The following is a 23,440-nucleotide window of genomic DNA, read 5'->3' on the forward strand; positions in this document are numbered from 1 at the left end:
GTATAAAAAAATGTGGTTCATTTATTTATACAATGGAGTACTACTCTGCTATTAAAAAGAATGAATTTATGAAATTCCTAGGCAAATGGATGGACCTGGAGGGTATCATCCTGAATGAGGTAACCCAATCACAAAAGAACTCACATGATATGTACTCACTGAGAAGTAGATATTAACCCAGGAACTTAGAATACCCAAGTTACAAGTTGCAAAACACATGAAACTCAAGAAGAATGAAGATCAAAGTGTTGTCACTTTGCTCCTTCTTAGCATTGGGAACAAACACCCATGGAAGGAGTTACAGAGACAAAGTTTGGAGCTGAGACGAAAGGATGGACCATCTAGAGATTTCCGTACCTGGGGATCCATCCCATAATCAGCCTCCAAACACAGAGACCATCGCATACACCAGCAAGGTTTTGCTGAAAGGACCCTGATATAGCTGTCTCTTGTGAAGCGATGCCAGTGCCTGGTAAACACAGAAGTGGATGCTCACAGTCAGCTATTGGATGGAACACAGGGCCCCCAATGGAGGAGCTAGAGAAAGTACTCAAGGAGCTAAAGGGCTCTGCAACCCTATAGGTGGAACAACAATATGAACCAACCAGTACCCCCAGAGCTCGTGTCTCTAGCTGCATATGTAGCAGAAGTTGGGAAGAGAGGCCCCTTGGTATTGCAAACTTTATATGCTCCAGTAAAGGGGAATGCCAGGGCCAAGTATGGGAGTGGGTAGGTAGGTGAGTGGGGGGGGGGTATGGGGGACTTTTGGGATAGCATTTGAAATGTAAATGAAGTAAATACCTAATAAAAAAAAATAAAAAAGAACACATTTGTCTGAATGAAATTAGAAATCATGATCCTAACCTTTAAACTCTGTCTCTGTCTCTCTCTTTCTCCAGATCAAACACCTCCCCCTTATCTCCACTCACCTCTTAAAACCTTACTGAGTTGTTCATCTACTCACTGGTTCTCAACCTTCCTAAATGTTGAGACCCTTTAATACAATTCTTCACGTTGTAACCCCCAACCATAAAATTATTTTTGTTGCTGCTTCATAAATATAATTTTGCTGTTATGAATTATAATATAAACATCTATATGCAGGATATCTAACATATAATCACCAATGGGGTCATGACCCATAAGTTGAGAATCACTGATTTACACTGACAACTCTATCCTAACCCCTTCTCCAGTTCTCAGCATAACTGTCTTAGCAAGCTCTTCATTTACCGATGTTACCTTCCACTTCCCTTAGGCTAAAACGTATTCAGCAGGTCTAAGAGTGAAATATAGTGCTACCTCCATTATTTTAAACACGATGTTTATATTCATTAAAAATAATCTTTATAGTCACTAATCAATACAAGGTCAAGGATTAGGAGACATATTTTGATTATAAGGTTCAAGAAGTTTCTTTTTCTTATGTTGGACGCTGTCTTGCTTATGGAATCCATTCTGGAATTTTTGTTACTGCTGTAAATTCAGCCAGTACCTCATCTCCTCAATTATTGCTTAAATAGTTTTTATTTCCCCAAGTCTATATTTTTCTTTTTCCTCCTTTGCTATAGTCACTTCTTGTTTTTCTTCCATGACTTTTATAAACTTCCAAAAAACCATGGCATACCTCTGGGTTCTAATTTCAAGTTATCTGTGGAAAATTAAAGATTTAAAAGATAATTTAAAAATTATCTTTTTGTAACTGGTAATCTCTGGATTTTAAATATGCAAAGAGAAGATATAACATTATCTCCAGCATTGTATAATGAAAAAAAAACAAAACAAAACAAATAGTATCAGGATGTTCAACCTTAGATTTTAAGGGACCACAAACCTAACAATAGAAGCTGAAATTGTTTAATTTTCAAACAAGAAATTTAAAGGTTGGAGACATCATTAAGTGCCTTCAACAATATGGGTCAAACATTAAAAACAAAAACCTCTTATTTACAGTGTTAGAAGTATCAGAAAATAGTCAAGCCAGTATTTAAGTACAATGCCTAGTTTGCTGCCTCCTTGTGTAGGAATAAGGTGACAACAGACTTTCTTCCCCTCCTTTGGTAAGATCATACCCTTCAATTTTGACGAACTTACTATTATTATGTGTTACTTAAAACAGCCATCACTTATGATCTGACAGTTCCCTGCTTAAATGAGTGACTAGGTTACGCCCACCCAAATACTGCACATATTTGAAGCCAATGGATTTGATATTTTAATTAATTTGTAAATTTCCTTCACAACAGTATTTAAACTCAGGTTGGGCTTGAATAATCAGGGTGTCAGGAGTAGTGAAAAGCAAACTGCTCTCCACTCAACTTTGTATGCTCATGGCCAGCAACATTTTGAAATACCTATGATCTGTACTTAGCATCAACTGCACTTGCAGCGTTACTTTTCCATGTTTATATTGGTAATTTCTCTTTGACTGAGTTCCTCTGGTTGTGTATCCATGGACTTTATAGAGTAGGAGCCATGCCCCCATGTCTGTGGTCAGCCATTATTTCATCAAAGCCATTTCTACTCCCACTGTTAGTAGTTCCCTCCCTCCCTCTCTCCTTCCTCCCCTCGCTCTTTCCTTTTCTTCCTGTTTCAATCTTTCTTTTCAAAGTTTCTCCTTTTCCTCCCTCCCTTCCCCTACACACTTCTTTATCTGCTACTACAGTATGTAGGTTTATCATTGGGAGACAAGACATAAAAACATGTTACTGTTCTGTGACATCTGTCTCTTTTTAATTTGTCCCTTCTTTTATCAGTTTGATTAAACTGTTTTCTCCGTTATTTTTATTTACATTTCTCTTGTCTAGAAGTTCTATTCCTTTTGTATTCAATACTATGTCAGTATGCTCTTTTCAGTTTCTATTCAATTTTGTGTGTATATATTGTGTTGTGTGCGGTATATGCACCTGCTAGTGTAGGGATGTGCGGTAGGGGTTGATATTGGGTGTCTTTCCTTGACTGTTCTCCATTTTATTGTTGGAGATCACAGGTGCCACTATACCTCACTTTTTGTGAGGTTACTGGAGATCTGAGCTTAGGTACACACACTGGCCAGAAAGAACTGAAGTAATGGGTATTATCTCCCTGGTGCTTTCTTCTTCATGTTACAATTCAGTTATTCATTGAAGGTTTTTCATTTATAGCAATTTTATTCTGAACCCAGTAATATTCACAAGAAAGTGATCCTAGTTCAGTAGCATGAGGTGAAATAATTAACTACAGAAAACAATCCTTTAAGTAAATGATTAGGTATAAGGGTACAGATGAAATTCCTAATGAAATGAATATTTGTTACGAGTTCATGTTTAGTGAGACTACTGAGGGACAGAATCAGGTGACACAAAGGACAACTGTTAATACACACTTAACTTCAGTAGAAGGAAAGGGAAAGGAACAACAATGTTGTGAGATTTCATTTATTTCACCCTGGGATGTCATTTTTTCTGTTTCTCATCTCTTCTCTCTGAAGACAGGGAGGAACACGTCTACTTATCTACTTCACTGCATCATGCCTGCCCAGCCTTTCCACATGGATGTAGGTATTTCAACAGGGTCTATTACGCCATTTTCAAAATGGTGTCTACATTTTTTATAGTGCAATTTCTTGTTTGTTTTTCACTTGTCTCTTGGACTTTGTATTGCAAGCTGAATGTGGCAGTATGCACCTGAATTTTTTGTGGTGAAGACAGGAAGGCCTTTGCTGTACACTTGCTGTGGTTTAAATCTGTTCCATATGACTGAGAATGATTATCCTTTTATTCATTTCCGCTAAATCTCTGCCCCCCACCACTCTTTTCTCTCCCTTCTTTGTATTCTCTTGCTCTCAACATTCCTCCTCCAACTTTATAAGCCATAATGCCTATTAGCTCTAGCCCACTTCTGCTAAAACCTTTATCTCATCAATGAGACTTTCTAGGTTACCTCATTTAATGTTTTCCAGCTCTACCCATTTCTATGCCAATTTCATATTTTTCTTCAATAAACTTACAGTTCTTATAACAAATTTATCTTGATGTATACATAGCTCAAAAAATTCCACTCCGCAGCATATTTTCCTTCTCCACTTATCTGTTGATGGGCATGTAGTATTTCATTTCCTCCCTACTGTGAAAAGCGTAGTAATATACTGTGTGAGCATCTCTGTAGTAGGACTTGGCATCCAGTGGGAATGCGCTCATATGGTCATCGCCATTTTAGTCTATCACGTTGAATAACATAAACTGCTGTGCCATTTGATTCTAGGTTACATTTTTCTGAACTTAACTTTTCATATCCTTTTGGTCATGTACTCTGGACATTTGTAAATTTTATAATTATAATATTTATAATTATTTCTACAAAATACCTGTCTCTTAAAAGGACAGCAAACCTATGATATCAGGTAGTTTGCTTATTTCTGATTTCACGAACAAGTTTTGATTTTAAATCTAATATTTATTTTGTTACCTTTAAATATTTCTCCCTATACATTTATACAGCTGTCCTGCATTAAAAAAAAGTTACTTTTCTACACTAAGTTGTTAATGTGCAGATAAAATTTATAATTATAATGAGATTCTGTTATAGCTTATGGTTAATACTATTCCCTTATAACAGCTGACCAGAATGACAACAGTATGAGATTCTGAAATAGTCATAATATGTGAAATATTTGTTAAATGTGAATTAAAATCTGTTACATGGTTATCTATTCTTACACACCACTGTCACATAAATCTTAACCTAGAGTGACTGAAATCATTATACAGTTAAGGCTGCCTTTGAACTCCTGATAATCAAACTTCATTTCTCCTTCAGAAGCTAAGTTACAGCCAAGACTACCATGCCTGGCTTCAATCAACTTTGACAAGTTGTATTTTAAACATTTATTTTCATTCTCAAATTCACTATCATAAAGTTATTAAGAATCATGCTTTCTTTTCTTTCTTTTTTTAACTACAGTTTTAGAAACTTAATTTTTTACTAAATTATTTCAGCCAATGAGTGCTGGCTTAAGAGTCACACTATTTGCATTTTAAGTTTGTTTCTGTCACATCTAATGACTTCAGGATTTAGTCTTGGTAATAACTTTCAGGTGCCAGCAAGATGCACGCCATTTTCAGTTCTAAAATCAATTTTAACAATTCTTTTTTTTTTTTTTTTAAGCACACATATTTCCAATGAGGTTCACATAGAACTAGAACTGTTTTAAAATTGGGGAAACAACTGGAACTAAATTCCAAGGCTTTTCAGTTTTCTGTACCATATATTTTCAATGATTACATCTTATTACTATTCTCCTCCAAAGTTCTATCAAGAACATGTATCTGTTGAACTATGAATGACACACTTTTTCCAGCACAGTAAACTTTTAAAGTATTATATCCCAAGGTAAGCTGAGAGCTGACACTATGTTAAACTTTTCAGCGTTGTTTAATTGTTGGTTGTTTCACAGTGTTTAAAAGCAGGTAGACACCAGCTCTTCATTTGTTAAATGAACAGAGACTGACAACTCAGGTTCAGAGGGCAGTTATCATTAATGCCTGCAGAGCAAGTTTTCCTGAATCCTTACTTCAAATAACTTGAAATTACTAAATCCAGCAGAGCTATGAACTATTTGATATCCTTTCTAACAATAAAGATACTACCTATAGAACATAGTTGGTCTTTATGTGATTTTAGAAAACAAAGGACTAACTATATTAAATCTAATTCTACAAAATAGGATGTCTGCATCAGATAATTTAAATAAAATCTTATGGTAGATTCCCATATAGATTTCATTTAATAGAAATTTAAGGAAAATCGAGATTTTTAGGATTTTGCATAGTAAACTTGTCACATGCTCTTTAACAGAGCCTTCCCATTTTCTTTTAAAACAATTTCTCAACAAATATGACTGTAGGTCTTAGGTGGCCAATTGCATTTAATTACAACTCATGATCATGGAAGAGAAGGCTATTTGGAGTATTCAACTAGAAGTTTCCTACTCTGGTCCCGTTCCCATGACTTCTGACTTGTCTACTTCCCACCTTGAACTATCTAATGAATTAGAACTAGAACATGGTGACTTTGGACAGAACTAAATTTTATGTACAATTCCTAGGAAATGCTCAAACTGTAGATTACAATTAAGAGATGTTATTCAAAAGCAAATAAAAACCCTAAAGGAGTGGGACAAACTAAGGGACAGTAGGTAGAAGCATTTTCTGCTACTTATCATTTGTCAAGTTAGTTTGAAGATGATGTATATACTAAAACAAATTCTATACAAGTTAAACTACCACAATGCACCATTATTAGTAGCCCGGACTATATTTATTTTACTGTCTTCTTACCTCATATGAAAAAGGGAAGTTTATGTATTTTTTTTCTTTCATTCAATAGACAGCTAAATTTGAAGGATTATATGAGAAATAAAAGCTAGACAGAGTTCCTCTATGGATTTTGATGTAACTCCCATTCAAGTACCTAGATTCAAGAGTGGTAAAATATTTTGCTATGCCAACAACCCCTGGGAAACATGCCATTAAGAAAATGAGTCAAAATATTTTTTTAAATTTTATTATCATTTAGCAATGGGAAAATGCAATTTATTTACACCAGCAGCCATATGGGCAGGGGGAACACAAGAGTTAATTAGCTATTTGTGTAGGACGGATTACTTATTAAAAAATAAGAATCTCCAAAACAAAGGACAGTGGTGAATTTCAAACTACCCTCCCCCAATGATCCCAGCATGCGGTAATGCCAGGTAGTGGCCCCTGGGCATGCGATGGTGGGAACTAATTTACTGAAGAAAAAACCACAAACCACAGAAAATGTAAAGAACCCCTTTCCCCCTATACATACACTCAGATACATAATAGGATTACTGGTTGGTCAATACAATGAACAGAAGAGGAAGGATAGAATTCTGTTGTTACAGGAGGGGAGGGGAAGGGGAGGGCTCCTAACCACTGTCAACTATATGCTGGAGAACATTTGCTCCCAAAAAAGTAGTTTGTTCCCTCAGGGCAATAATAGCTGGACTGAACCCACCTTTTATCTACACAGAGTGGGGAGCTACGGCCCTAATGAAAATGTTGGAGACAGAAAAAAGCAATTAACAAGAAGGGAAGTAATATGAGCAAACCCATTACCCCAAACTACCACCCACATCTTTATGTTCTAACCAGAAAAGGCAAGAAAACTAAAGTCACATTTGAGCTCCCTATCTGAAGGCAAGAGTGAGTGGGCCATGGCCTTTCTCCCTTTCATGTTTCCCAAGTACTTTATATAAGCAGGAATTTCACACTGCTTTTTTGTTTTTCCACAATTCATTGGAGGTTTTTAAAGAACTCATGTAGCAAGGTATCTTTTAAGTATTTTTTAGCTCCTGCCAAGGTTTTACTCACGTTCTCAAAATTCTTGGACTAAGGATCCAAACTTTAACTAGGCCCCAACCCTGAGTTGCAAAACTCTGAGAAGGCAACAACAGACAGTCTCAAGGCTCAAGCACTATAGTTGCCTCAACTCTTGAGTACAGTAATCCAAATTAGTCCACACACTTCAAATAGCTCCTGGGAGAAGGAAGATACATACACAATAGGATTAGAAATGTGGAGCAGAACCAACTCCTTCCTTGTGTATGCCAGCATTCCTGGCTCTGCAGTAAGTCCTAAGAGGCCGTATCCAAGTAGCAATGGGAAGAAAGAACTCATGACAGGCAGGGAGATATGCTAGCAAGGCAGCTTTATATAAGAGAAACACTTAGACATGACACTGCCTTGTAAATTTAAAAAAGATCTTTTTGTTTTTGTTATTTTCCCATTCCAATCCAAACAGTGGGAGCCATGAGAGATTCTCCTCTAAGGCTTCCATAAAAACAGGTAAAACAAAACAACATAAAAATTTAAAGTTAGAAAACAAAAACGACAACAAAAGGAAAAAGGAAACTTGTGTAGGTTTCGGAGGAGCAGCACTGGAAGATGAGCTGAAATTGGTCGAGAGAAAACCTAGTGTGGCAAGCAGCACCTGGAATCATGAGCTGCACCAGAGAGGCAGTGGAGCAGTGACAGGAACATGGCCAAGCCAGACAGATGAGGCTGGACCCTTTACTGGGGCACAGAATGAGGTAAGAAAACATTTCAAATAAAGCAGCACCTTTCTTTTCTGCTCACCTCAGGACTCCCACCCCTCATAACCCCCCATTTAGGGACTGAAACAGACCAGTTTTGATATGCCACTCACTTCCCCTTTACTTCTAACCCTGCCTCCAACTTTCCATCAAGAAATATACAGCCCCTGCTGGAAGGAGGTTCTGAGGACCAAGTGATGAACTGCTGTTTGTGAGGGCAGAGAAGGTGGAAACAGTCTTAATTAGCACAGCAGAGGTCTGACTGCCCAGTTGAAGAAGGGATTCTGCAACCATACCAGGTAAACCAGGCCTGTTTCAGGGCTCTTAGCATTAAACTCATTCACATTATTGAAGGCAGATGGAAAAAAGTTCCCTCCTGGCTCAATTTTTAAACAGCCTCCTGCTCCGCCATGATGTCCTCCTGTAGGTCAGTGGTACCACTGGAGGACAGCGACCTGTCATAATGATCAAGTCAGACCCATGGGCTGGTTACATCACCAGTAACTCAAAAGTAGGAAAAGACCACCAAACTTATGTCCGCAGTATGTAATTCAAGACATGAGTCTTCCAATTGGACATGATGTGCAGTCGAGGAGGTACACTTCATCCTCATAGCATCAAAGGAAAATCTTGAGCTGTTTGTAAACCACCTTGTCCTTTGCCAAACCTTTGTCACTCAGTGGGATGGAAAGACAGGTCTTCTGATGAGCCAAAGTCGAGGCCTTGTCCCCACAAAATGCTGGGCCTTTGGAAAACAGGTGATTTGGAACTTCTTGTAGACAAGGGCACAAGGGCTTCCCACCAAATTCAAACGGGAATATTAATATTTTTAGTATTTAAGTCTCACACCTGACTTCTATTTGTTATCAAAGAGGCCCAGCTGGAGGCTTAGAAATCAGAGGAGCAGTCCACTGAAGCTGACTGATCAGGGCCTGACCATCAACACCATCTAAAACTTCGCAGGAGGCCCATGACATCAGGCAGATGCAGAATCTGAGAAACAAATAGAATTGTATAGGCTGGGTACACAGCAGCTCACCTGTGTACCGAGGACAGTTCAGGGTCCTTGCACATCCACGTGTATTTTATACAGCTCAAAATACAGCACACGACGCCTCTGGACCTTCTTCTGCCCAGGATTTCAGAGCTGGCATGGGAGACCCTTTCAAATGGACCGGGATTCCTAAATTCTCCTCTTTGGGTGTTTTGTTCGTTTTACATCTTCTCGGTTTTTGTTTTTTTTTTTTTTGTTTTTGTATTTTAATGCTAAGATCTTGAAGGGGGTAAATGGGACTTTTGTTTGCTTTTTCTTTATTTGTTGATTTATTTTTTTCTCTCCAACTTAGCTTATTCCTCCAAAGCCACGGGGACCAGTCTCTATTATTGTCCTGGTCACTGTGTCGCCCTCTCTCCGGTGGTGACTACTGGAATTCTGGAGGTGAACGCTGCAGCTCCGTCTGGGGCCCGTCCCCGGGATCCCCAGGAAGGGAGCAGAGCGGGAGGCGGCACGCGCCTTTGTCCTCCACTGGCTGGATGCCGAAATCCTTCACGCTCCCAGTGTCTGCAAACTCCAGGTAGAAGTAGCCACACTTGACCGCCCGATGCACCTCAAAGCAGAAGCCCAGGCAGGAATCCTCTATCAGGTCTACATAGATCTCCTGGGCGATGGCCTCCAGCTTGTTAGTATCCAGGTTGGCCAACGAAATCTCCTCCATCTTAACCCGCAAGCGACCGTGCGGAGGGCGCTGGCTTTACTCACGGCACACTCGGGCTCCGCTAGGCCTGCAAGGCCTCTCCGGGCCTCGTCCTCCGGGGCGGCAACGGCGACAACAGCGGCGTCCGCGGCGACAGCAACCGCTGCTCCGGAGCCCCAACGCTCGCTCGGCTGCGACGATCACCCACGTTCGGGATTCTGAGCTGCACCCGAGCCCGGCTCGCCGCGAAAACCGTCTCGGCGCCTCACCCAGCCGTTCGGGCCTCTTCCTCTCGCGGACGGTCTGGGCCCGCCCCCCCACTTCCGCCCGGTGCTGCGCCTGCGCACTGGCTCCGCGCGGAGGCTGGGCTCGGGCTCGGACTCTGGCGCAATTCGTTGGCCTGGGAGCTCTGTTGGTCTGTGCAAGACAACTGGCATTCGTGCCTGTCTCTTTTTCTCTCTCCCGGTTCATAAAATGTTATCGACGATGCTATGGTATTTTGTTTAGGGATTTAAACGTTCGCTAATGCGTTCACCTGTGTTTCAATGATTTCTTACGTAAAAGGAGGAATAATAATTACTTGTCCAGTTGTGTAATCAATCGAATAATGATTTCAGGCATGTTTATCCACATACGACTGAAAATTTGACGTACAGGATTGGCTTGCAGTTATTTACAGTACTGCCGCAGTTGTCATTTAAATCCACTAGATGGTGCAAGGAAACAAATTGCCCTATAGTTTATCTTTGAGGCTTTCTTTGAATGGAAACAACTAGAATCCTGACACTAAAGGCATAATTCAAATATATTGATCAAATAAACCTAAGGCATTTATCTCACTTATAAGACCATTAAGTCAGCGTGACTGTAAAGAAATGATTATATACGTCTCCAAATGTGCTACAAGATAAAAATGATGTGTGCTTTGTTTGGGGGAGGCAGAGAGAAGGAGGGGGAAGATTTTCCTAAAGTTACACTGCTTTCATTGTGAGAACTGGAACTGTCCCACCAAATCCTCTGCAGCCAGCTCCTAACGACTTTTCTCATTTGACTCAAGCAAGTTCTTATTCTGTCACTGATAAGACACTCTACTAACCACAATGGATCAGAAGATGCTAGCTAGCTATTCCTAAAAAGATTAGTTGTGAATTTAAACATAAGGAAATCACTGTATTCTTTCTTTACTCTTTTCTTTTTTCTTTTTTGTTCATTATTTGATCTTCCTCTGCAACTGCTTTACTTTTGCAATTTATCAGAAAGAACTGTGGCTAAGGAAAAATTCAAATCCTCACTTATAGCTTTCTTATGCAAGATTTCCAAATTACAGAAAAGCATCAGATGATCATATTTTCCTCAGTACAGAATTACCTTACACTGATTGATTTAGAGTGCAAACTATTTGTAAACAATTGTATTTTCTAGTTGTCTATTTAATTAATTTAGATCTCACAAATTGGCAGATACAAATCATTTAGCTTATGCTACTTAATTTTTGTCTGCCCAGAGTTCTTTTTTTAAAATTTAAGACAGAACTTTTTTTTTTAAATTGGACATTTGTATAATCTAGATGTTCTAGATTCCAAAAAATTAACATATTGACACAATGTGGGATCTGGACATACAATAAATCATGTAATGTTTAAGAGTACATGTTGCTGAATCAGACTGCCTCCTACAGTAGATGCCTATGCAAATCTTGTATTGGGATCTGTTTCCTTGACATTTCAGGAATAGGTGTCATCACACAGTTTTGTAGTGAGACACATGGCAATGCGTATAAGAATTTTCACATGGTGCCTGCATGATGTATACAGCGGTACAGACTGCCTAGTTAGGTGAGGAAAATACAGTTAGGACTTCAAACATCTTTGCTTTAAACTCTTTCCTCTTCAAACTAAGTGTAAAACTCTACTTTCCAGGTCTAGTACAAATTCAGAGACATTTGTGAAGTTTAGACTTTTTTCTGCAGGCCTTGGTTTGGGACTGACTGTCTAGCTTCATGTCTAGCATGCTTTGACATTTTCTGGTGCTAGCACATTTATTGCCAAACAAAAGTTCTTATTAACAGACAACTGTCCTTTGTCATTATCGATGTATAATTTGTTCACGCCAGGTCATCGAAGAGTCTTTGTTCCCTTAATTTGACAAAACAAATAGGAGATTGTTTTTCTTAATCTTATACTGTGGGAGTTGGAAACTGCCTTGTATTTATCTAAAACATTTAGTACAGTTCAATAAAAATTATTTCAAAGTATATGTGCTTTTATGTTCATAGAAATTCAAATAATGGGATTAGAGTCATTTTGAATATTCTTTTATCATTTAATTCTATTTACTCTGACTAAACAGTATTGTTTTGAAAATCTGTATTCTAACTCCCATTTTGTCTTCTATTTGTATCATTAAATTGTCTTAATTTGAATTGAAATATACTGGAGATTTCATTTATTTTTCTCAAAAATAAATGAGAAAATTATTGGTGATCTTAATGGAGTGTTGAATGTACTATATTTATCAATATTTAGTTCATTTTCTAAGTGCAATGCAGATAATATGGAGTACTTCTTCATAAGTGGCTTTAAAGTATATGCATTAAAATACGTAGTGCGCCAAAGGTATACCATCATTTGTCAACCATCTTTGATTTTTTTCTCCCCATTAAACAATGTGTGCAATGGGAGAAGCCACTCTTTCAAAGAGGAAAACATTTGCATTCTTATATTAACATATTTTAATAGGCATAGCCATATATTTGATACTTACCTGGCAGATAGCATGATTGAGAAGACGTTTTCAGGGTGGGAGCTCATCACTGTACTTGGGATGTATTGGCACCTTTGGCTTCCCTAAATGGGAGAAACCAACAGCATAATCTGTAGTGGTAGGAACTGTTCTTGTGGTCTGCTCTGTAAATTAAACAAGAAAACACATATATTTTGGGTATGTCACTTTTGTGTTCACAGAAAATAGAGACAAATGAGGCAGCAGAATGCATCCCGAAGTCAACTCATCCAGTTGCCAGTCATGTTCTAGAGTTATTTGTCAGAGAACATGTTTGTATGTGCAGGTTTATGCTTTAAAACTGTAATGAGATTGTGCATTTCTTCAGGGTTTCATGTCAGTCTTGAAAATCAAATAACTACTGAAACATTTTTAATTGTTTAATTTACACTCTAAATGTTGCCCTCCTTCCCAGTCCCCCCTCCAAGAGTTCTTCACCCCCGTCCCCTTTGCCTCTGAGCAGGTACTCCCCTCCTACCCCAACAGCCTCCTCCCCCCACACCCATGTACCCCCATCTCATACCTCTTCCACTGAGACCAGACAAGGTAGTCCTCTGCTACATAGGTGCAAGGGGCCATGAACTAGTCCATGCATGCTCTTTGGTTGATGGCTTAGTCTCTGGGAACTGCCAGGGGACAGAGAGGTTTAGTTGATACTGTTGATCTTCCTATGCGGTTGCCACCCACTTCAGCTCCTTCAGTTCTCCTCCTAACTCTTCCTTAGGGAGATCTTCCTGATCTCTGTCTTTGGTTGTAAGTATCTGCATTTGTCTCAGCCAGCTGCTGGTAGAGTCTCTCAGAGGACAGTCATGCTAGGCTCCTGTCTGCAAGCACAACATGGCATCATTAATAAGTGTCAGGGTTTAACTTGGGGAGGTATACAAGGAAGCACAGAATTTTATGCTTCCTGATTGGATTTAAGGATCGGCACCAAAAACATAATATAGAAACTTAGTTTTCTAGAAAAATCTAGAAATTACTTATGTTTTGGCAATCAGAATGTGCCAACTGTTAATAGAAACCTAAAAAAAATCCATATATTTTCAAATATATACCTGCATTGAAATAGTAAAAAATAGTTTCTGCACATTAACCTTTTACCCAGATCTATATGTTGACAATTATCGCACTTTTGATCTATTTATTTTCCTTTAAAGTTTCTTTTCCAGAAGCAAGTCTGAATTAGTGTGTACTGCACAATCTAACAGTAAGTTGCAAACAGGTTTTATCATTTCTAAGTCTTTCATTGCTCAGATACTTTAATAAAAATGCATTCTTTCACATTATCACCATACAATGATCACACTTTAAGAAATTCAGATGGAGTCTAGTATCATTGTATAACATTTGATCCATTTGAATCAGTTGTCTTATGTCTTTTATGCAGTTACTTTTGTATTTGGCCCAGGATCCTATATTCTTATATCATGGCTATTTCAAATTTTGAAACAATTGGATAACACAGAAATTCTGAAGGTAAGAATATTAATTCAAAATGAAATACATTCAATTTTAACATAATTTGGTATTCTAGGTTGAAGACAAACTATATCCCATAAGCTTATGTTTTTGAGCCTTAAGTCCACAGCTAGTTGAGGGCTGTTTGGAAAGGTTATAGAAGCTTTAAGGGGTGTCCTCTTAAAGGGTGATTGATAAAGTGTGTCATTATTGGTGGAACTTAGGGCTTTATATTCAGCTCCCACTTCCTGGTCACTTGCTGCACCCTAACTGTGAGTGCAATGGAATCAGTAGGCTTTCTGTGTCTGCCATCATGCCTTGTCTGTCTTGAAGGACTAAATCCTGGAACCGTAAACTAACTTAAACCTTTCCTTCCTTCGGTTGCTTTTATCAGGGTTTTTAGTTTTATTTTTTATTACAATAGGACATATAATTAATACAGCAGTGCCATCTGAAAATGAAGGTGGTTGTGAAGAAAGGTATCTATTCAGAAGCTTTATAGAGCTAATAACAGTCAGGGTTCCCCTTACACATAAAAACTCTCTGCAATGCCTATCAAATCAATGTCTAGGTGACAGTTTATTGATTCCCTTCCCTTCCCTGATCACCCACGTCCTTTAATAGATCTTGATCTTGCTAACCTTACTTTATCCAAATGCACTGGTGTTTGGAAACATAACCCTAGAGATTAGGAAAGAATATTATCATGACAGCAAAACTATTTTCCAGGCCAGTCTAGTTTAGTAAATCATATCTATAGATTGACAGTGTTTCTCAGAGTAAACAAAATGGAATGGGATATTTGGGCAGAAATCTCTCTGAAAAAGATTGAGGGTATAAGATTTACACATATCCAACTTAATAGAAAATACAGAAAACGAAAATGATGCTTTCATTTTGGATAAGAAAACTAAAGTTAGAGATGCCAAGAGGATTGTTCAATCTGTGTGTGGAAAAATTAATATCAACTACTAATTCTTCTGACTTATAGTCTAATTTCTTTCTTGGTACAGAATTCCTTCCCTAATGTCTGTTTTCTTAGCAGCAGGAAGTTTAGTGATGGTTAAATGTATTTTTTAAAAAAACTAGAATAATTTATAATATATTAATCATACTAGCAATATAGAGTGTACTGGTTAATGAAAACTACATGCTTTTATGGACTTGGTATGATGTTATATTAATTTTGCTATTTTGAAAAAATATAATATTTCAAATTAGGAATTAAAAAATTCAAACTTGAAATTAATTCAATCCAAAAGAGAATCACACACCTATTTAGAAATGCATCACATATTCATTTATAATCTTTTTTCTTTCTTTGTTTCTTTCTTTCTCTCTCTTTCTTTTCCTTCTTCCTTCCTTCCTTCCTTCCTTCCTTCCTTCCTTCCTTCCTTCCTTCCTTCCTTCCTTCCTTCTCCTCCTCTTCTCTTCTCCTTCTCTTCCTCTCCTCCTCCTCTCTTCTCCTTCTCTTCCTCTCCTCCTCCTCCTCCTTCTTCTCCTTCTTCTTCTTCTTCTTCTTCTTCTTCTTCTCTCTCTCTCTCTCTCTCTCAATCTCTCTCTCTCTCCCCCCCCCTCTTATTTTGACACATTCTTGCTCTGTAATCCAGGCTGTCTTCAATCTTCAGATCTCTCTGCCTCATACTCTTAAGTATTAGGATTATAGTGGTATACCACCAACCATATCTACCTTAAATGTGGCAACATTTTTGACAACTTTTCAACCAAGTCAGATTTCAACTGTTTGAAATAAAATCAGAATTATTTCTATGTCCTTTCCCACAGTGCTTTGCTTCTCTGTTAGGAAGACAGACAGATCGCTGTAATTAACTGAACGTATATTGTTGTAATTTGACTAATGCTTATTGTGTTTGTTTCTGTTTCTCTTCCCCCGTGAAGAGCTATTTTCTTAAGTCAAGCTGTGAAACTGATGGGTGGTATGCTTTTATTTCTTGTATTCCACAGATCGTCATCTGGCATATGTCTCCAAGGAAGAGATTGATTTTCTTGGAAAAAAGTGGTAAATGGGAAATTAAGAGAAACTTAGTGTTCTAACATGAGAGTAGCTCAGAACTGGTTGTGAGTTAATTACTAATATTTTCCAATTTAATAATTCTGATTTATCGAGTTAAATTTTACAACATTGTTTATGCTTTCCTTCCATTTGTGGTGAGTCTGGTCTTTGCTTTCCACAATTTTGCTATGATATTCATAGGGACCATTAATTTCTTTCTACTCTCTCTATTTCTTTAACTACCCTTTTAATTTATCCTACCCCAAACATATCATAGTATATATATATACTTCACTCATATGAAGAACATTTTAATGAAAAGTCGCAAGGTGAAAAAGAAAAAAAAATACAAAATATATGGTTCAAAGAGTAAAAGGGCACCAAGAAGTGTAATAGTGCTAAACCCTGTATTCAAGGAAATAAACAGATTACGGGAGTAGTGACTTTGGGGCCAGATCCCACCCAGCTAAGCTTAGCTCCAGGCATGGTAGTACAAGCTTTTAATCCTAGGAGATAGAGGCAAGCAGGTCTCTGAGTTCAAAGTCAGTCTACAGAGCAAGTTCCAGGACAGCCACGCATATTCGAACCACCACACAAGTTGGAGTAGGTGTGTCCTTGTAGAAAGTGTGTCACTTACAGGGTGGTGTTTGAGACTCTTCTCCTAGCTAAATAGAAGCTACATGGATGTAGTCTGTATTAGTTAGGGTTTTCATTGCTGTGAAGAAACACTATGAACAAGGCAACTCCTATAAAGGGCAACATTTAATTGGGGCTGGCTTACAGGTTCTGAGGTTCAGTCCATTATCCAGGCACATGATGGTGGAGAAGCAGAGAGCTCTACATCTTGTTCTAAAGGCAGACAGGAGAAGACTAACTCTTCTGCACTGGGCAGAGCTTCAAAGCCCACCCACACAGTGACATACTTTCTCTAACAAGGCCATTCCTACTCCAACAAGGTCACACCTGCTAATAGAGCCGCTTCCTGGACCAAGCATATTCAAACCACCACATCTCCTAATAGTGCCAGTCCCTGGGCCAAGCATATTCAAACCACCATGTTCTACTTCCTGGAGGGCATAGGTTTGTTCAAGCCCTTGAGTGTATGGGGGTGTACCTAGCCATAGCATGGTGGATAATTCTAACTTCAAAAGTCCCATAGTCTATATCAGTCTAAACAATGTTAAAAGTCCAAAGTTCAAAGTCTCTTCTTAGATTTGTCTTATCACTTAACTGTAATCCATTATAAAAATCAATATCAAAAAAGCAGATCACTTACTTCTAGCATCACAAAATATACATTACCATTCCAAAACTTCATAGTGAAGAAATACAGACCAAAGCAAGATCAAAACCAGGGCGGGCCAACTCCAAACTCAGCATCTTCATGTCTGATGTTAAAGATCTCTTCAGATATCCAACTTCTTTCATCTTTGTTGACTGCAACATAATTCTTTGGCTAACCCCACTTCCTGTTAGCAGCTTTACTCATTAGGTCACACTTCCTAACAGTGCCACTCCCTGGGCCAAGCTTATTCAAACCACCACAGTTTGCCTGTTTTGTTGCCTAGAATACTGTACCATTTTTGAAAAAAAAAAGTGAAAGAGACACCATTCACATAGCTTGCTATTGGCTTTCAATTAATATAATTTGATGTTTTACATTAAAAAAAAATTCAATGGCATACAAAAATGTCAATAATTTTAGAATTATCAGTGAATCAAAAGACCAATTAAAGCCGGGCGTGGTGGCGCACACCTTTAATCCCAGCACTCGGGAGGCAGAGGCAGGCGGATTTCTGAGTTCGAGGCCAGCCTGGTCTACAAAGTGAGTGCCAGGACAGCCAGGGCTACACAGAGAAACCCTGTCTCGAAAAAACAAAAACAAAAANAAAANAAAAAAAAAAAAAAAANACCAATTAAAAGGATTAGGTAACACAAGTTGAATAATAATGGTAAAGTAAGTTTTACAATAAAATCTCATCAATGAATTTTCAGAGGAAAATATCCATATAAATTTTCTCAAACTATAAATGAATAATATATTCCCAAGGACAGTGGTGCCATCACAATTTTGTTGCTTGACTAAATGAGAATTTATGTAGTGATGCACAGGCCCTCTACTGCACTACTTTAGTAAAGGGAAATGTGACAATATATATTTAATTTATATTTTGTCAAATTAACTTGTTTATAGAAGGACTTTAATAATTAAACGTATGTTTACTTTCAAGTTTCCAATGTGGGCTGGCTTTCAGATATTTATTCCTACTTCTGTCAATCTGTCAATTTGAGAAAATTATTAAATATAAACTCCATTAGTTTTATATGTATAAACTTAGAGGGCAAATGATAGTGGTGATTTCCTTGATTTATTTATGTACTAAGTATTAATGAAAAGGAAGAACATATAGGAGTTATGCATTCAGGCAAGGTAGAATGATTATATTTCTGTATTTTATTTTGAATCTCTATTTTTATTCCATGAGTGTTGATCATGAAAGCATCCTTGCCCCCAAGTTTTAAGCACCCATGTATAAATTGGCTTTATAATCACTTCTCTTAAACACACACATGCACACATACACTTGTGCTGTGCTCTTGAAGCAATTCTGTACAGTGAGATATATGCTATCCTGCATTAGTAACTCGAAAGAATAAATTCTTACATCTGACATGTAATTTCACTCACTCTTTACTTTCTTCATTTCATGACTTTTGTTATAAAAGCATACTATGAGCTTTATATCCATAGATCTATAGTAGAGCCTGGATATATACCACTTTTAAGGCACTAGGGGTTTTGTTAATAGTTCAAACAGCTATAATCTCTGGGAAATGATATTTAAATGATATGTTTCTTAAAGGCTATCCTGATGTAAACTATGGTGTAACTTGAATAGAAATCGTTAAATATTCAATAAGCATTCTGATCAACATGGTAGCATAAATGGGGAAGAAGTCATGAGGCCAAGAGCTATTATTAGCTGAAAGCTGTTGTCAGGGGAGAGTCCTTTTTCTTTAAGGGTGTGGTCTCTTGTGGGTTACTGTGCTCCAGTAGCTGCCTCTCCACCTGGGTACATAATGGCAGCTCTAATGGGACCCAGTTGGAATGAGGAGAAGAGAGAAACATGTGACCAAAGTACTTTGTATGCTTCTGTAAAAACTTCAAATACTAGATAAATAAAAAACTTTTAAAAATTATTATGGAAAAAATTAGTCTTCAAATGCAAACAATTCTCTCATCAGCTTTTTCATGTTTTCTGTACAATGGGAGTTTGGTATCTGCGCGCCTCAAATTGTGAATATACTGGTAAAAGGTTCTCAACCAAGTAGCTTTTTTATGGAGGTAAAGGGTGAATTCAGGCAATTATGTATCATAGAAATGGATAAGCATCTCAAGAATTCAGTATCTAGGTTCTACATAATATGGTCAATCTCATCATCAGCAACAGAAATAGTTCTTGAGGCCAGGACACTTTAAGACTTGAAAGAGGAGTATTGCTGTTCAGCAAATACGGGTAGAGTGAGGGACATGTTGGTGGAAAGTAGAACAGCGTTCAAAAATAGATATGAAATAATATGTCAACACCTTTATCACTGAAGTAAATTCACAAAGCACTGTGGTGAATGAAAAGCCCCCAGGAAGTGGAGAATCACTGAAGGTGAGAAAGAAAGATATAAGGCCTGTGGCAGGTGACATAGTCTTAGAGATTGTATATGAGAGGATCGTGAGGAGTTGATGCTTAGGGAGAAAGGGCATGCTGGAAAGAAATAATTAGAGCTGCCGTCTAGGCGATGGCTATCAACTCATGGACAGAACCCTGACCATGAGAAAGAGGGAAGTGTCTTGGTGTGTAAGGTCAAACATGAAATTTGATTAAAAGCAATGAGATAATAGTTTCAGAGAAACTATCATTTAATTTAAGTAAAAGTATTTTGTAAAAAACTTAATAAAGTCCTATATGACTACGAGTTGTTATGAATGTTATGAATGCATAATTAGTGCCTTTAAAGACACAAAAGGATTTTTCATTAAAGGATTTAGCTATTTAGCTAAAATACAAGTTACCTCATCCAATAAAGGCAAAGATGGTAAAAACTACAGGTATTAAAATTCAAGATATTTCAAAACAGTTATGCACAGTATGCAGGTTTTAAAACTGCAGCTTGTCTTATCTTTATTGGTGTAATGATTGTAAGGAAAAAAATTAATTTCTAAGTTATCACTCTTGTGTTCACAGAGACAGTGACAGACTTCAGTACCCAAAGTCCTATAAACCTTGACATTGACTACCATGTATGGAACATAGTGGTTTCATTCACTTATGGTTGAAGGGATACAACCATGCCTGGCATGAGCTTAAAAATAACCAAGATCTTTCCCGTATATTCCACATTGTCGGGCACTATATCCAGTGACATTAGATCTGCCACAGCTGTTCATGCATTTAAATGAAAGTTAAAGAACTCCTTTTTGATCTACTTTTAGTGTTTACCTAATTTATATGCACGACTCTGTTCTGGAAGAGCTTGTTCGGAGTAATTTTCTCAGTTTTATCTGTCATTGGTATTTTTATGCCTTTATTTCTCAGCCCTGAAAATGTGACACAAATAAGAGCAGCTTTCTAAATAAAAATTGATTCTTTGGGGATACTTGCCCAATAAACTACCTCCTTATATGCATGCTCTATAAATTGGTTTTAAAGAGAAAAAACCACACATCTTAATTCATTGTGGTATACAGATAGCAATATTCTTATCTGTTTGTTAAAGTTAAATTGGGAATTCTGACTAATGCTTTGTTCCGATGGCTCACAACATCTGTGTACAATGTTATCCTCTGGTGATCCTGGGACACTGTAATCACCCCTTGGAATCTGATTCAGTTGTATTGCAAGCATCACCTATTGTGGGCTTGAATGGACTCATGTCCTTTCCAACACACCAGCAGATGTAAAGTCTCTTGATTTAAGGTCTTAAACATTAGTACCTTGCACTGTATTGAGACGAAGTAGACTGTTTAGAAGAAGCAATTCTTAAGTTTTTCCTTACACAAAGGTTTCCTGGATATTGTGTGTGTGTGCGCACACTTGTGCACATGTGTGTGCATGTGCACAGGTAATATGTCCATGCATACCTATGTGTAGGTCCAATATTGACATACTGTGCCACACCACCTCCAGTAGGATCTGTGTGACAAGTTCCACAGACTGAGGCGTTTGGCCTCAAAAGGGGGAGGCCTCCTGGAACCAGTTGTGGAACTCTTTACCGGAGGAAAAATTTGAGCTGTAGTTCTCATGGCAATCTATCTATTTTGTTTTATTTTACTCCTTTTCTTATTTACATGTTCTTGGTAGCCTAGGCCAAGATCTTAAGTGAGAATAATGGATAAGAAACCATCCCTAGAGATGGGGCCACTAACATGACCTTATCCCCAGGGAAACCAATGCTTTACTTTCTAAATCATTTACAAAACTATTATGATAAAAATTTTCCCAACAATCAAATTTCATATGGCTACATGTGTGTTATCGGAGGTGGACTTTGGTATATGGTAAAGAAAGCCTTAATTAGAAAGAATTAAAATAGTTTAAATTTATACATTGAAGATTATAAAAACTCAGGCACTAGATGTTAAATAATAATTGACCATAGGGCTGGAAAGTTAGTTCAGTGGTTAAGAGCACTGATATTAAAGATTTATTAACCTGCTCCAGGAAATATGCCACTAGCCTTGGGAGGCAGCTCCTACTGAATACATCCTTTTAGAATTATTATATTTTGATAATTTATAATGTTACCTGTTCTGTTTGTGATTCACTGAATACATGGTTTCAGAGTTGTAATGTTTGGATGATTTTTGTGCTTTATTGTGTCAAATGATTTTTGTTGGTATCTGTGATTGTTTCACTGGATATAGTTTCTAAGTGATAAAATTTTTTTTTTTAATGTATAAAATCCCCTGCTTGAGAGTTGCAAAATACATTCAGACTCAAACTGCCTCTGTGTTTGTTTCTGTTTGTCACCGTGGAATCCTTACCCACCTAGCTTCAAGGACCCTCGTTCCAGGGACCCCCGTACCCGACTGGGGTGGTCCATGGCAATACTGCATGTGTTAGTCAGTCACTTCTTTCCCTTATTTTGAGGCAAGGTCTCTTACTAAACCCTCGCTTTACCTTTCTGCTAGAATATGAGGCCAGCAAATTGCTGGATAGTCCTGTCTCTGTCTTTCTAGTGCAAGGGTTAAAGATATGTTCCACCAAGTGCCCAGCTTTTACATGGGTTCAGAGGACCAGGACTCTGGTCTTCATGCTGCCATAGTAATTATTTTTTGTACTGAGTCACCTCTCAAGCTTTTGTTGATTTATTTTTCACATTAAGTTATTATGAAAGTGATTTACCCCAGAATCATGCTTCTATTGATCCTTAATGTGGAAATGAACTTACATTCATAAAAGAATTTTGTGAAATTATCATTTGAAATCTGTGATACATTCAAAGCCATTTAGAATAAGGAAGAATCTTAAAAGGAATATGAGTACTGTGGAAGTAGAGGTCATTAATCATTACCAGAATAATTAACATGAATTCCAGAGATACTCCCTTAAAATAATTTTTGTTATTTATTAAACACAAACACACTCACCCACACTATAAAATGATATTCTGGAGTTTAACCACTAATTTGCTTTTTACCTTAAAGTAATTTCAAATAAAGATTATAGATTTTTTTCTGTTCCTGTCACCGCACATCAACCAGTTATTATCCAAATTTATATTTTTCTGGATGTTTAATTCTGCTTTTTTGAGTTAATAACACAGTGCTACTATATTTAGTGCTAGTCCTATGCTGAGTCTCCTGGTATGTAAAACACTTATACACATTTCTTAGGCAGTTCTGATAACTCAGTAGATTTATACAATGGTCAAACCAGATTAATCAGTATTTCTATATCGTTAGAAATGTATTATTTGTAATGATCTGGAAATTCCAAACTCTTCCCCTTCTAGATATATAATGGATGTTGTAGCTTGAAGTCATCCTACACTGCTGGAGAACCCTAGAACTAATACTTTCCATCCAATTGCATTTGTGTACTGTGGTTTAGTTTCTCTGTTTTTAGTCTCTAGTGACCAAAATTCTACACTTTGCTTCCATGTGACCAGAAATTTTGTATTTCAGAAATGAGAGCTAGCTGTGATTCAAAATAGATAGACAAATGTTTAAGCACAGAAAGAAAAACATCACTTGAAGTTTTGATATTCATATTTAGTTTAAATCACAAATTAAGATTATTTATTTGAGGTAACCCAATCACAAAGGAACTCACACAATATGTACTCACTGATAAGTGGATATTAGCCCAGAAACTTAGGATACCCAAGATATAAGAT

The 23,440-nt window shown here is 37.5% G+C and overlaps 1 protein-coding gene and 1 pseudogene across 1 annotated transcript; one reads left to right on the forward strand and one right to left on the reverse strand.

The window, feature by feature from the left end:
• Nucleotides 1-6,527: 6,527 nt before the first annotated feature.
• On the reverse strand, nucleotides 6,528-10,111 carry Atxn7l3b (ataxin 7 like 3B). The gene has a single exon (XM_021174777.2). The coding sequence runs from the start codon at nucleotides 9,811-9,813 to the stop codon at nucleotides 9,520-9,522; it is 294 nt and encodes a 97-aa protein (XP_021030436.1). The 5' UTR covers nucleotides 9,814-10,111; the 3' UTR covers nucleotides 6,528-9,519.
• A 2,436-nt stretch (nucleotides 10,112-12,547) lies between these two features.
• LOC115032244 lies at nucleotides 12,548-12,702 on the forward strand (annotated as a pseudogene).
• Nucleotides 12,703-23,440: the final 10,738 nt, after the last annotated feature.

Source organism: Mus caroli, chromosome 10 (genome assembly GCF_900094665.2).
Source record: "Mus caroli chromosome 10, CAROLI_EIJ_v1.1, whole genome shotgun sequence".
NCBI classification, from domain to species: domain Eukaryota; kingdom Metazoa; phylum Chordata; class Mammalia; order Rodentia; family Muridae; genus Mus; species Mus caroli.